This window comes from Molothrus ater, chromosome 36 (assembly GCF_012460135.2).
Source record: "Molothrus ater isolate BHLD 08-10-18 breed brown headed cowbird chromosome 36, BPBGC_Mater_1.1, whole genome shotgun sequence".
NCBI classification, from domain to species: domain Eukaryota; kingdom Metazoa; phylum Chordata; class Aves; order Passeriformes; family Icteridae; genus Molothrus; species Molothrus ater.
The window spans coordinates 496,302-507,679 of NC_071663.1; the positions used below are offsets into that span (position 1 = coordinate 496,302).

Genomic DNA, 11,378 nt, shown 5'->3' on the forward strand with positions numbered 1-11,378 from the left:
TTTGGGGCTCAGAGCAGGATTTTGGGGGGATTTTGGGGGCTCAGAGCAGGATTTTGGGGGCTTAGAGCGGGTTTTGGGGGGATTTTGGGGCTCAGAGCAGGATTTTGGGGGGATTTTGGGGCTCAGAGCAGGTTTTGGGGTTCAGAGTGGGATTCTGGGGGTGTTTTGGGGCTCCGAGCCGGGTTTTGGGGGGCACCCACGGCCATGAGCTGATCGTGGCGGGCGGGATCGAAATCCTCCTGGAGGAGGGCGAGGCTGAGGCCGAAGGCTCCCGAGCCCGAGGCCTCCCTGATCCGCGCCAGGCGGGCCCTGAGCTCCTCGCGCTTGAGGTTCTTGAGCTGCTTCAGCTCCTCCCTGCGCCGGGCCCGCTCCTGGGGGGGCACAGAGGGCTCAGGGGGGGCCCGGGGGGGCGGCTCGGGACCCCCCCGGACCTTCCTCCCCGCCCTCACCTTCCTCTTCCTCTCGCGGAGCTGCTCCCGCCGCTCCTTGCGCCGCTCGTCCCGGCGCCGAACCGAGGAGGGGATGGAGCGGGGGAAGCTCTGGAGCTGGGGAGGGGGGGAAAAAAGGGGGTCAGGGACCCCCCGGGAGTGCCCCCAAACTCAGGGACCCCCCGGGGGTGCCCCCCAAAATCAGGGACCCCCCAGAACCACCCCCAAAATCAGGGACCCCCCCCGGGGAAAGGGGTCAGGGACCCCCAGAACTACCCCCAAAATCAGGGACCCCCCGGGGGTGCCCCCAAAATCAGAGACCCCCCGAACTACCCCCAAAATCAGGGACCCCCCAGAATTACCCCCAAAATCAGGGACCCCCGGGGGTGCCCCCAAAATCAGGGACCCCCCCAGGGAAAGGGGTCAGGGACCCCCGGGGGTGCCCCCAAAATCTGCCCCCCAAATCCAGGAGCGCGCGGTGGGAACGCCAGGACTCGGAGTGGGGGAAATAGAGGAGAGACCCCCGAACTTCCCCCCAAATTCCACCCTGTGAATCCCCTCCCTACCCCCTGAACGTCCCCTTCCCCCCCAGTTTTCACCCCCTGACCCCAATTTCGCCCCCCAGCCCCAAATTTCGGCCCCCAGCCCCAATTTCGGCCCCACCTGGGCCGCCCCCGGCTCCTCGAAGCGGAAGTTGTGGCGGCGCTCGAAGTCCTGCTGGCGCTGCAGGAACTGCTCCCCCTCGTCCGAGGAGTCCTCCAGGGCCAGACTGGGGGGCACGGGGGGGTCACGGGGGTCACGGGGGGGTCACACGGGGGTCAGGGGGGTCACACAGGGGTCAGGGGGGTCCCAGGGGGTCCCCACTCCGAGTCCCGTGGCTGCTGCAGGAGCTGCTGCCCCTCGTCCCACGGAGGGGTGGGGATGGTCCTGGGGGGCTCTGAGGGGTCTGGGGGTGCCCTGAGGGGTCTGGGGGTGCTTTGAGGGGTCTGGGGGCGCCCTGAGGGGTCTGGGGGTGCTCAGAGGGGTCTGGGGGTGCTCAGAGGGTGCCCTGGGGGGTCTGGGGGGTGCTCTGAGGGGTCTGGGGGTGCCCTAAAGGGTCCGGGGGTGCTCTGAGGGTGCTCGGAGGGGTCTGGGGGTGCCCAGAGGGGTCTGGGGGTGCCCTGAGGGGTCTGGGGGTGCTCTGAGGGTGCCCTAAAGGGTCCGGGGGTGCCCTAAGGGATCTGGGGGTGCTCTGAGGGTGCCCGGAGGGGTCTGGGGATGCCCTGAGGGGTCTGGGGGTGCCCTAAAGGGTCCGGGGGTGCCCTGGGGGGTCTGGGGGTGCTCTGAGGGGTCTGGGGGTGCCCTGGGGGGTCTGGGGGTGCTCTGAGGGTGCCCTAAAGGGTCTGGGGGTGCTCAGAGGGGTCTGGGGGTGCTCTAAAGGATCTGGGGGTGCCCTGAGGGGCCTGGGGGTGCCCTGGGGGATCTGGGGGTGCTCTGAGGGTGCTCAGAGGGGTCTGGGGGTGCCCTAAAGGGTCTGGGGGTGCCCTGGGGGGTCTGGGGGTGCCCTAAAGGGTCCGGGGGTGCCCTGAGGGGTCTGGGGGTGCCCTGAGGGGTCCGGGGGTGCCCTGGGGGGTCCCGCTCACCCTTCCTCGCCCTCCTGCTCCTCCTCCTCCTCCCGGAAGCCCTTGCCCAGCAGGTAATCCCGCAGGAAGCGCTCGCCCGGCTCCAGCCCCGGGTCCGACCAGAACCTCTGCAGGGGCTCCTGGGGGGAAATGGGGCGGGGGTCACCCCCAGACCCTCAACAGAGCCCCCAGGCCCTCCCCAGAGCCCCCAGAGCCTCAACAGAGCCCCCAGAGCCTGAACAGAGCCCCCAAAGCCTGAACAGAGCCCCCAGGCCCTCAACAGAGCCCCCAGACCCTCAACAGAGCCCCCAGAGCCCCCAGCCCTCCCCAGCCCCTTCCCAGAGCTCCCAGACCCATCCCAGAGCCCCCAGAGCCGCCAGCCCCATCCCCACAGCCCCCAGACCCTGAACAGAGCCCCCAGACCCATCCCAGAGCCCCCAGCCCCATCCCCAGCCCCATCCCCAGCCCCTCACCAGGTCCTGCAGGGGCTCCGGGGGGGGCTCGGCCTGGCCCCGCAGCCATTGCAGGTACAGCTGCTCCTCCTCGGCCTGGGGGGACACGGGGAGTGAGAGACCCCAAAAACCCCCCCAAAAACCCCCCAAAAAACCCCCCAAAACCCCCCCAACCCCCCCCCCCCAGGTACAGCTGCTCCTCCTCGGCCTGGGGGGAAACGGAGAGTGAGAGACCCCCAAAAACCCCCCAAAAACCCCCAAAATCCCCCCAAACTGGGATCCACAGCACCCCCTGAGACCCCCAAACGCCCCCAGGTGCTGCTGGCCTGGGGGGGACATGGGGGGCATTGAGGGACCCCAAAATTTGCCTTGGAACCCCCCTCCCCCCCCCCCAGGAACCCCCAAACCTCCCTGGGATCCCCCCCAAACTCCCCCCCCGGGACCCCCCCAAAACCAGCAGGGACCCCCCCCCAGCACCCCCAAAACCCCCCTGGGACCCCCAAATTCCCCCCCAGCACCCCCAAAAACCCCCTGGGACCCCCCAAATTCCCCCCCAGGAACCCCAAATTCCCCCCCAGGACCCCCAAAATCCCTCAGGACCCCCCCCCCCCAGCCCCCCCTCACCTTCTCCTCCCGGCTCCGCACCCGGGGCCGCAGCAGGGCCCCGCCCCCGCCTTCCTCCTCCTCCTCTTCCTCGCTCTCGGCCACGAAGGCTCTGAAACTGCGGGGGGGGGAAGGGGAGGGGTCCAGGGTCACCCCCCGGTGCCCGGGACCCCCCCCCCAAAAATCCCTGAGCCCCCCAAAACTCCAGGAACCCCAAAAAACCTCAGAAACCCCCAAAAACCTCAGAAACCCCTCCCCAAAAACCCCACGGACCCCCCCAAAAACCTCAGAGACCCCCAAAAAATCCCAGAGCCCCCCAAAAACCCCAGGGATCCCCCCCAAAACCCCTCGGGGCCCCCCCTCACCTCTCCTTGAGCGCCCGCTGCTCCTCGGCGTAGCTGGGGGAGGCCTCGGCCTGGGGGGGGGGAATGGGAATTTGGGGGGAAAAATGGGAATTTTGGGAAAATGGGAATTTGGGGGAAATGGGAATTTGGGGGAGGGAAATGGGAATTTAGGGAAAAAAATGGGAATTTGGGAAGGAAATGGGAATTTTGGGGGGGGAAATGGAATTTTGGGGAGGGAAATGGGATTTTGGGGAGGGAAATGGAAATTTGGGGAGGGAAGTGGGGATTTTGGGGAAGGGAAATGGGATTTTCGGAAAAAAATGGGATTTTGGGGGAAAAATGGGGTTTTGGGGAAGGAAATGGGAATTTGGGGAGGGAAATGGGATTTTGGGGAAGGAAATGGGAATTTGGGGAAGGAAATGGGAATTTTGGGGGGGTCAGACCTCCCCCCCCTCACCTTCCTCCGCTTGGCCGCCGCCTCCTCATCCTCCTCATCCTCCTCGTCCACGTATTTGCTGCGGGGGGAGGAAGGTCAGGGCAGCCCGGGGGGGGCTCAGGACCCCCCGAACCCCCCCCGGAGCCCCCTCCCCAATTCCCCCTCACTCACCCCTCGTGCTCCAGCACCACCTTCCTCTCGTAATCCTTCAGGAACATCGGCCGGGCCGCCCGCTCTTCCTCCTCCTCATCCTCCTCCTCATCATCCTCATCCTCCTCATCTCGGACTCTGGGGGGGCTCAGGGTGAGCTCGGGGCGGTTTTGGGCGCCCCCGCCCCGGGTTCGGGACCCCCCCCCGGTACCGTGGCGGGTGTAGAACGTGGTGTCCTCCCGGTAAATGCGGGGGTCCCGCGTCTTGAGCAGCGCCAGCGTCCGGTAAAACTCCCGCTCCTCACGGGGGTCCAGGGCCTGCCGGGGCACCGGGGGGTCACCGGGGGGGTCACCGGGGGGGTCACCGGGGGGTCACGGAGGGGTCACGGGCACCGGGATCCGCCCCCCTCCCCGCGCTCACCACATCGTCCCCGCTGGACTCGGAGCTGGAGCTGTCGCCGCTGTCCGCGGTGTCCCCGTAACGGTCCCGCACTGCCGGGGGTACCGGGAGCGCTCAGCACCGGCGGGAAACCGGCACCGGGGGCACCGGGACCAAACCGGCACCGGCGGGAAACCGGGAACGCTCAGCACCGGGGGCGCCGGTTTCCCCCGACCGCGGGTCCCGTCCCCGGTCCCGTTCTCCCCTCTCCCGAGCTCGGTTCCCGGTCGTTTTCCCGGTTCCCGGTGTCTCACGGCGCTGCAGCTCCTCCCGCCCCGTTCCCGGCTCCCAGCCCCGTTCCCGGTTCCCCCGGTTCCCAGCCCCGTTCCCGGTGTCTCACTGCGCTGCAGCTCCTCCCGCTGCCGGTACCGCCCGGTCCCAGCCCCGTTCCCGGTGTCTCACGACGCTGCAGCTCCTCCCGCCCCGTTCCCGGTTCTCAGCTCCGTTCCCAGCCCCGTTCCCGGTGTCTCACGGCGCTGCAGCTCCTCCCGCTACCGGTACCGCCCGGTCCCAGCCCCGTTCCCGGTTCCCAGCCCCGTTCCCAGCCCCGTTCCCGGTGTCTCACGGCGCTGCAGCTCCTCCCGCCCGGTTCCCCCGGTTCCCAGCCCCGTTCCCAGCCCCGTTCCCGGTGTCTCACGGCGCTGCAGCTCCTCCCGCCGCCGGTACCGCCCGTAGCGCTCCGCGAACGCCGCATTCACGCGGAGCTCGGGCTCCGCCATGGCCGCCCACGTGACCGCCCGCCACTTCCGGATCCGCCGCCACGTGACGACGACGCCCCGCCCCTCCCTCCGCCGGGCAGCCCCGCCCCTTCCCGCTCTTAAAAGGGCAACGGCGCCTAAAGAAGCGGGTGGGGCCCACCGCGCGCCTCTCACCCGGGACCCCCAAACTGGGACCGGCACCCCCCGCTCTGTTTCCACTCGAGACCCCCCAACACCCCCAGAGCCGCGGGACGGCGTCTCAGCTCCATCTTTATTGGGGCAGAGCAGCGGGGTGGGCGTGGGGGGGGAACCGGAGATGGGGAGGGGTCCATGGGGGTCCATGGGAGACCCCCCCCCTCAGCTGGTGCGGATCTGGTAATCTGCAAGACAGAGACAGGAGGTGAGCTGGGGGGCCAGGGCTGGGGGTCCCGGGGGGATTTGGGGGTCTCAGGGGGTATTTGGGGGTCCCAGGGGGTTTGGGGGTCCCGGGAGGATTTGGGGGTCCCGGGGGTCCCGACTCACCCCCGCTCTGGGTGATGTAGCGCACCCAGGGCAGCGCCTGGTACCCGCTCTTCTCGATGATCTTCATGTACCGCACCTGGGGGGGCACCTGGGGAGTCACCCCCACCCCAAAAAGCCTCCCCGGAGCCCCCCACCCTCTCCCTACATCCCCCAGGATCCCCTCCTGGAGACCCCAGACCCCCGGACCCCGCCTGTCCCACCCCCAAACCTCCCAGGGACCCCAAACCCCACGGAGACCCCACTGCCCTCCCAGCTCCTGTCCCCTAAACCCCCCGGGACCCCTCCGGAGCCCCCCGGGACCCCCCGGGAGCCCCCCGGGGCACCTGGATGCCCGAGACGGTGAAGTAGGGGATCTCGAAGCGCACGGCGATGGGCGGCCGCCCCTCCTCCTCCTCCTTCTCCACGCTGGGCAGCCCGAAGTGAGCCCGCATCAGGTGCTCCTTCCCCCCCTGCCGCCCCACAGAGCCGCTGGGGACCCCCAGAGCCACCCCCGAACCGGGGGGGACACGGGGATGGGGACAGCCCGGGATGGGGACAGGGACAGGGGGAGAGGCTGGAATAGGGGCTGGGGGACAGGGGGGACACCCCAGGCTTGGAGGACAGTGGGGACACCCCAAGACAGGGATTGGGGGACAGGGGGGACACCCTGGGACAGTGGGGACACCCCAGGCCAGGAGCTGGGGGATCCCTGGGATGGGGGGACAGGAGTTGGGGGACAGGGGTGACACCGCGGGATTGGGGCACAGGGGGGACCCCAGGCCGGGATTTGGGGCACAGCGGGGACACCCCAGGCCAGGATTTCAGGGACAGTGGGGACACCCCGGGGCAGGATTTGGGGCACAGCGGGGACACCCCAGGCCAGGATTTGGGGCACAGCGGGGACACCCCGGGGCAGGATTTGGGGCACAGTGGGGACACCCCGGGGCAGGATTTGGGGCACAGGGGGGACCCCAGGCCAGGATTTGGGGCACAGTGGGGACACCCCAGGCCAGGATTTGGGGCACAGCGGGGACACCCCGGGGCGGGATTTGGGGCACAGTGGGGACACCCCGGGGTGGGATTTGGGGCACAGCGGGGACACCCCGGGGCAGGATTTGGGGCACAGCAGGGACACCCCAGGCCGGGATTTGGGGCACAGTGGGGACACCCCGGGGCGGGCCGCTCACGGGGAAGGATTTGATGCTCCAGATGACCACGTTCCTCTCGGGCAGGTACCGGGCCGACCCCACCGTGGTCTTGAACTTGGGCGAGTCGGCGTCGCTGGGCACCGGCACCGAGATCTCCACACCGTTGGCCACCGACTGCTTCTTGAACTGGCCCTTGGCCTGTGGGGACACACGGGGGGTGACAGGGGCCGGGTGGGGGGCCCTGAGGGGCGGGGGGGGACACCCGGGCTCACCTTGACCATGATCTCCACGCGGCTGTGCGAGAACTTCTCGATGATGGACTCGATCCAGATGAGCGGCTTCACCTGGGGAGGGCACGGGGTCACCCCTGGAGTCACCTGGGGGTCCCCAGGTGTCCCCGTCACCCCAGGAGGGGTCCCCAGGTGTCCCCATCACCCCAGGAGGGGTCTCCAGGTGTCCCCCAGGTGTCCCCATCACCCCAGGAGGGGTCCTTGCCACAGGGACAGAGGTGCTGGACACACGGACAGGGGTCACAACCTCACAAGCCCATGGGGAAGGGTCCCAGCCCCTCAGAGTGTGGCCCTGAACCCCCAGACTGGGTTTGCAGCCCTATATGGGGGTCCCAGCCCCCCCAGCCTGGGCTTGCAGCCCCCAGGCAGGGGTCCCAGCCCGACAGGTGCTCCCAGGCGGGGGTCCCAGCCCCACAGGTGCTCCCAGGCGGGGGTCCCAGCCCCACAGGTGCCCCCAAGCAGGGGTCCCAGCCCCACAGGAGCCCCCCTGACCTGGGTGTGCAGGCGGTAGGACATGAGCTCGAAGTCGCCGTCGGGGGGGATGAAGGAGATGGTGCGGTCGTTGTCGAAGCGGGACAGACGGACGCACTGGTGGAACTTCACGTCCTCCAGCTCCACCGATTTGTTCTTGCCCCCTGGGATGGAGCAGGGGGCTCAGGAGGGGCTCAGGAGGGGCTCAGGAGGGTCGGGGCTGAGCCCCCCAGCCCAGCCCGGCACTCACGGCCCGTCAGCTCGAAGAGGACGCGGTCGTTGAGGCCCAGGCGCAGCTCCGGCATCCCCGAGAGGAAAACCTTGAGCTTGATGGTGCCCACGACCTCGCTGAGCACCACGCTGCCGCTGGCGCTCACCTGCGGGCACAGCACGGCCTGCTGGGAGCCGGCACCGCCTCTGGCCCGGGCGTCAGCCCCGCGCTCGCCCCTGTGCGCGTGACCGGCCCTGGCGCCATCGCCTTCCGCGTGGCCGGCACGTCCTGCCCCAGTGCCCAGCACGTCCTGCCCCAAAAACCCAACACATCCTGCCCCAAAAACCCAGCACATCCTGCCCCAAAAACCCAACACGTCCTGCCCCAAAAACCCAACACATCCTGCCCCAAAAACCCAGCACATCCTGCCCCAGTGCCCAGCACGTCCTGCCCCAAAAACCCAGCACGTCCTGCCCCAAAAACCCAACACATCCTGCCCCAAAAACCCAACACATCCTGCCCCAAAAACCCAGCACGTCCTGCCCCAGTGCCCAGCATGTCCTGCCCCAAAAACCCAACACATCCTGCCCCAAAAACCCAACACATCCTGCCCCAGTGCCCAGCACGTCCTGCCCCAAAAACCCAACACATCCTGCCCCAGTGCCGAGCACATCCTGCCCCAAAAACCCAACACATCCTGCCCCAGTGCCCAGCACATCCTGCCCCAAAAACCCAACACATCCTGCCCCAGTGCCCAGCATGTCCTGCCCCGGTGCCCAGCACGTCCTGCCCCAAAAACCCAACACATCCTGCCCCAAAAACCCAGCACGTCCTGCCCCGGTACCCAGCACGTCCTGCCCCAAAACCCAACACATCCTGCCCCAAAAACCCAACACATCCTGCCCCGGTACCTAGCACGTCCTGCCCCAAAAACCCAACACATCCTGCCCCAATCCTCAGCACATCCCACCCCAGTGCCCAACACATCCTGCCCTGGTACCCAACACATCCCACCCCAGTGCCCAACACATCCCACGCCAATACCCAACACATCCTGCCCCAGTGCCCAGCACATCCCACCCCAATCCTCAGCACATCCCAATCCTCAGCACTTCCCAATCCTCATCCCCATCCAACCCCAATCCTCATTCCTACCTCAATCCTCACCCCAATCCCTCCGTTTTTCCTACCCCAATCCCAATCCCCATCCCCATCCCAATCTTCATCCCTTTCCCACCCCAATCCCCATCCCTATCCCACCCCAATATCCATCCCGTTCCCACTCCAATCCTCTTTCCCACCCCAATCCCCATCCCTATCCCACCCCAATCCCCATCTCCTTTCCTCCCCAGTCCTGCTCCCTTTCCCCCCCAATCCTCATCCCCTTCCCACCCCAGTCCCCGTTCCTACCCCAATCCCCATCACATCCCACCCCAACCCCACCTCTACCCAACCCCAATCCCCTTTCCCACCCCGGTCTCTCTCCTTGTCCCCCCATGTCCCCCATGCCCCCCATGTCCCCCGTGCCCCCTGTGCCCCCTGACCAGCAGGTTAACGGCCTCGATGATGTCAATGAACACCTCGTTCTTGTAGCACACTCCCATGTCCCCCTGTGTCCCCCGTGCCCCCCCATGCCCCCCATGTCCCCCCATGCCCCCCATGTCCCCCATGCCCCCCGTGCCCCCTGACCAGCAGGTTGACGGCCTCGATGACGTCGATGAACACCTCGTTCTTGTAGCACACTCCCGTGTCCCCCTGTGTCCCCCGTGCCCCCCTGTGCCCCCCATGTCCCCCCATGCCCCCCATGCCCCCTGTGCCCCCCATGCCCCCGTGCCCCCTGTGCCCCCTGACCAGCAGGTTGACGGCCTCGATGACGTCGATGAACACCTCGTTCTTCTTGTAGCGCAGCCCCTCGGAGCGCCAGGACACGGCGTTGGTCACCGTGGTGGGCACCCGCGACTTGCCCGTCTCCAGCTTGTTCCCCTCCTGGGTGATGTACCTGGGGAGGGGTCAGGGGTGGCAGGGGGCTCTGCAGGGGGGTCCCGCTGCCCCCCCAGACCCCTCCTCATCCTCACTCCTGCAGGATCTTGCTGTCCGTGGTCTGCGGGAAGCCAAAGTCCATCAGCTCGTCCAGCAGCTCGTAGACGATGACGAAGTTGTCGCGGATGCTCTCCTCCTCCAGCTCCTTGAAATACTCACAGAACACCTGGGGGGGGGGACGGGGACACACCCCCAGCGCCTCTGTCAAACCCCCCCACCCTGGATTAGGGTGGGCCTCACCCCCCTGAGACCCCCGACTCACCTCCACCACCTTGTAGAGGAAGGAGAAGACCAAGGAGGCGTTGCCGTTCTTCTTGGTGGTGGCCACCACTGCGGGCGTTAAGGAAAAAGCGGGGAGGGGGCGGCACCGGAGGGGTCCCCGGGGCTGGGTGGGGGTCCCGGGGGGGATTTGGGGAGGGGTCCCCCCGAAGGATACGGTAGAGGTTGGCGTGTTTGATCCACAGGAAGTGCACGGGGCCGTGGGCGAGCACGGGCGTGAGCGTGCCCTCCTCCTCGCGCTGCAGCAGGGCCCCCATGAAGTGCTCGATGTCCCCCAGCCCCACGTCCCCTTTGTAGCTGCGGCTGATCAGGGGCTGGGGGGGGGGCGATGGATGGGTTAGAAATGGGGACACCCCCTCCCCAAAACCGCTCACCCCAAACCTCGGGGTCACGGGGTCACCGCCGTGACCTTGGGTGACCCTCAAGGACACTCGGGTGTCCCCCACCCCGGTGACCCCGGCAGGGTTTGGGAGGGTTGGGGGGGGGTCACACATGGATCACCCCCCAACCCCTCCCCTCCCCAAATCCTGGGGGTCACGGGGTCACCGCCGTGACCTTGGGTGACCCTCGGGGACAGAGGGGACGCTCGGGTGTGCCCCGGGCGGGTTTGGGGCGCGGGCGGGGGTCTCACCTTGCCCTTGAGGTCCAGGATGAAGAGGGCGGAGGCGGCCATGGCGCCCGCGCGGCACCGTCACCTCCGGCACCGTCACCTGCCCAGGTGAGCGGCTGCGCCCAGGGCCGCGCGGGGCCTTAAAGGGGACGGCCCAGCCCCGCTCCCCCCCCGCGGGGCGGGGGTCCCACCCCGGTGCTCGGGGGGACCCCCGGGCTCGGCCACTCCATGGGGGCTTCGGCCACCGCCAGCCCGACCCCACAGGTTTGGGGTGGGGGGCGTGGGTGGGACCCTGAGACGGTTCAAAGGGGGGGGTGGGTTTGGGACCCCTGGATGTGCCCCACCCTGGGGAGGGGTCCCTGCACCCCCAAATTCTCCCTCTTGGGGGGGTCTCCGCAGCCCCTGACTCTGGTATTCCCCACCCTGGGGGTCCCTACACCCCCAGACCCCCTGTGCCCCCCATGAGGGGTCTCCACACCCCCCCAACCATCAGATTCCCCACTCTGGGGGTCCCCGCACCCCCAGACCCCCGGAGCCCCCACGGCGGGGTCGCACTGAACCCCCAAAGGTGCCCCCAAGCCCCTCTGGGAGGTCCCCGCACCCCCAGACCCCTCCGGGGGTCTCTGTACCCCAACATCCCCCACTCTGCGCGGCCCCCCGAGCCCCCAGACCCCGCTC

At 68.3% G+C, this 11,378-nt stretch overlaps 3 protein-coding genes across 3 annotated transcripts in view; 1 reads left to right on the forward strand and 2 right to left on the reverse strand.

Annotated features, from left to right (window-relative positions):
• BEST2 (bestrophin 2) overlaps window positions 1-65 on the forward strand; it is a 5,731-nt gene extending 5,666 nt beyond the window's left edge. The window contains 1 exon segment of the mRNA XM_054518125.1: window positions 45-65. Within this exon segment, the coding sequence (XP_054374100.1) occupies window positions 45-65 (21 nt within the window).
• Window positions 66-122: 57 nt separating this feature from the next.
• KRI1 (KRI1 homolog) lies at window positions 123-5,178 on the reverse strand. Its single transcript, XM_036400047.1, has 12 exons — window positions 5,090-5,178; window positions 4,435-4,505; window positions 4,226-4,331; window positions 4,036-4,144; window positions 3,886-3,943; window positions 3,450-3,499; window positions 3,106-3,202; window positions 2,503-2,577; window positions 2,051-2,169; window positions 1,092-1,197; window positions 450-545; window positions 123-371 (listed from the first exon to the last, which is right to left on the reverse strand). Exons 1-12 carry the CDS (start codon window positions 5,169-5,171, stop codon window positions 123-125), a joined length of 1,218 nt encoding a protein of 405 aa, XP_036255940.1. The 5' UTR covers window positions 5,172-5,178.
• Window positions 5,179-5,409: 231 nt separating this feature from the next.
• On the reverse strand, window positions 5,410-11,067 carry AP1M2 (adaptor related protein complex 1 subunit mu 2). Its single transcript, XM_036400137.2, has 12 exons — window positions 10,722-11,067; window positions 10,248-10,404; window positions 10,074-10,141; window positions 9,847-9,977; window positions 9,623-9,770; window positions 7,811-7,937; window positions 7,582-7,724; window positions 7,072-7,143; window positions 6,839-6,997; window positions 5,996-6,121; window positions 5,673-5,748; window positions 5,410-5,530 (listed from the first exon to the last, which is right to left on the reverse strand). Exons 1-12 carry the CDS (start codon window positions 10,761-10,763, stop codon window positions 5,508-5,510), a joined length of 1,272 nt encoding a protein of 423 aa, XP_036256030.1. The 5' UTR covers window positions 10,764-11,067; the 3' UTR covers window positions 5,410-5,507.
• Between the last annotated feature and the right edge of the window lie 311 nt (window positions 11,068-11,378).

Bases quoted from the DNA above. Each gene is read 5' to 3' on its own strand.
- KRI1 (XM_036400047.1), bottom strand. From the start codon at position 5,171: ATGGCGGAGCCCGAGCTCCGCGTGAATGCGGCGTTCGCGGAGCGCTAC. The intron at 3,203-3,449 runs GTGAGGGGGGGC...CCCCCCCCGCAG, and splicing joins CAGCGGGCGCTCAAGGAGAG to TTTCAGAGCCTTCGTGGCCG. The intron at 2,578-3,105 runs GTGAGGGGGGGC...GTGTCCCCCCAG, and splicing joins TGCGGAGCCGGGAGGAGAAG to GCCGAGGAGGAGCAGCTGTA.
- AP1M2 (XM_036400137.2), bottom strand. From the start codon at position 10,763: ATGGCCGCCTCCGCCCTCTTCATCCTGGACCTCAAGGGCAAG. The intron at 10,142-10,247 runs GTATCCTTCGGG...TAACGCCCGCAG, and splicing joins CAAACACGCCAACCTCTACC to TGGTGGCCACCACCAAGAAG. The intron at 7,938-9,622 runs GTCAGGGGGCAC...CTGTGCCCGCAG, and splicing joins TCGAGGCCGTCAACCTGCTG to GTGAGCGCCAGCGGCAGCGT.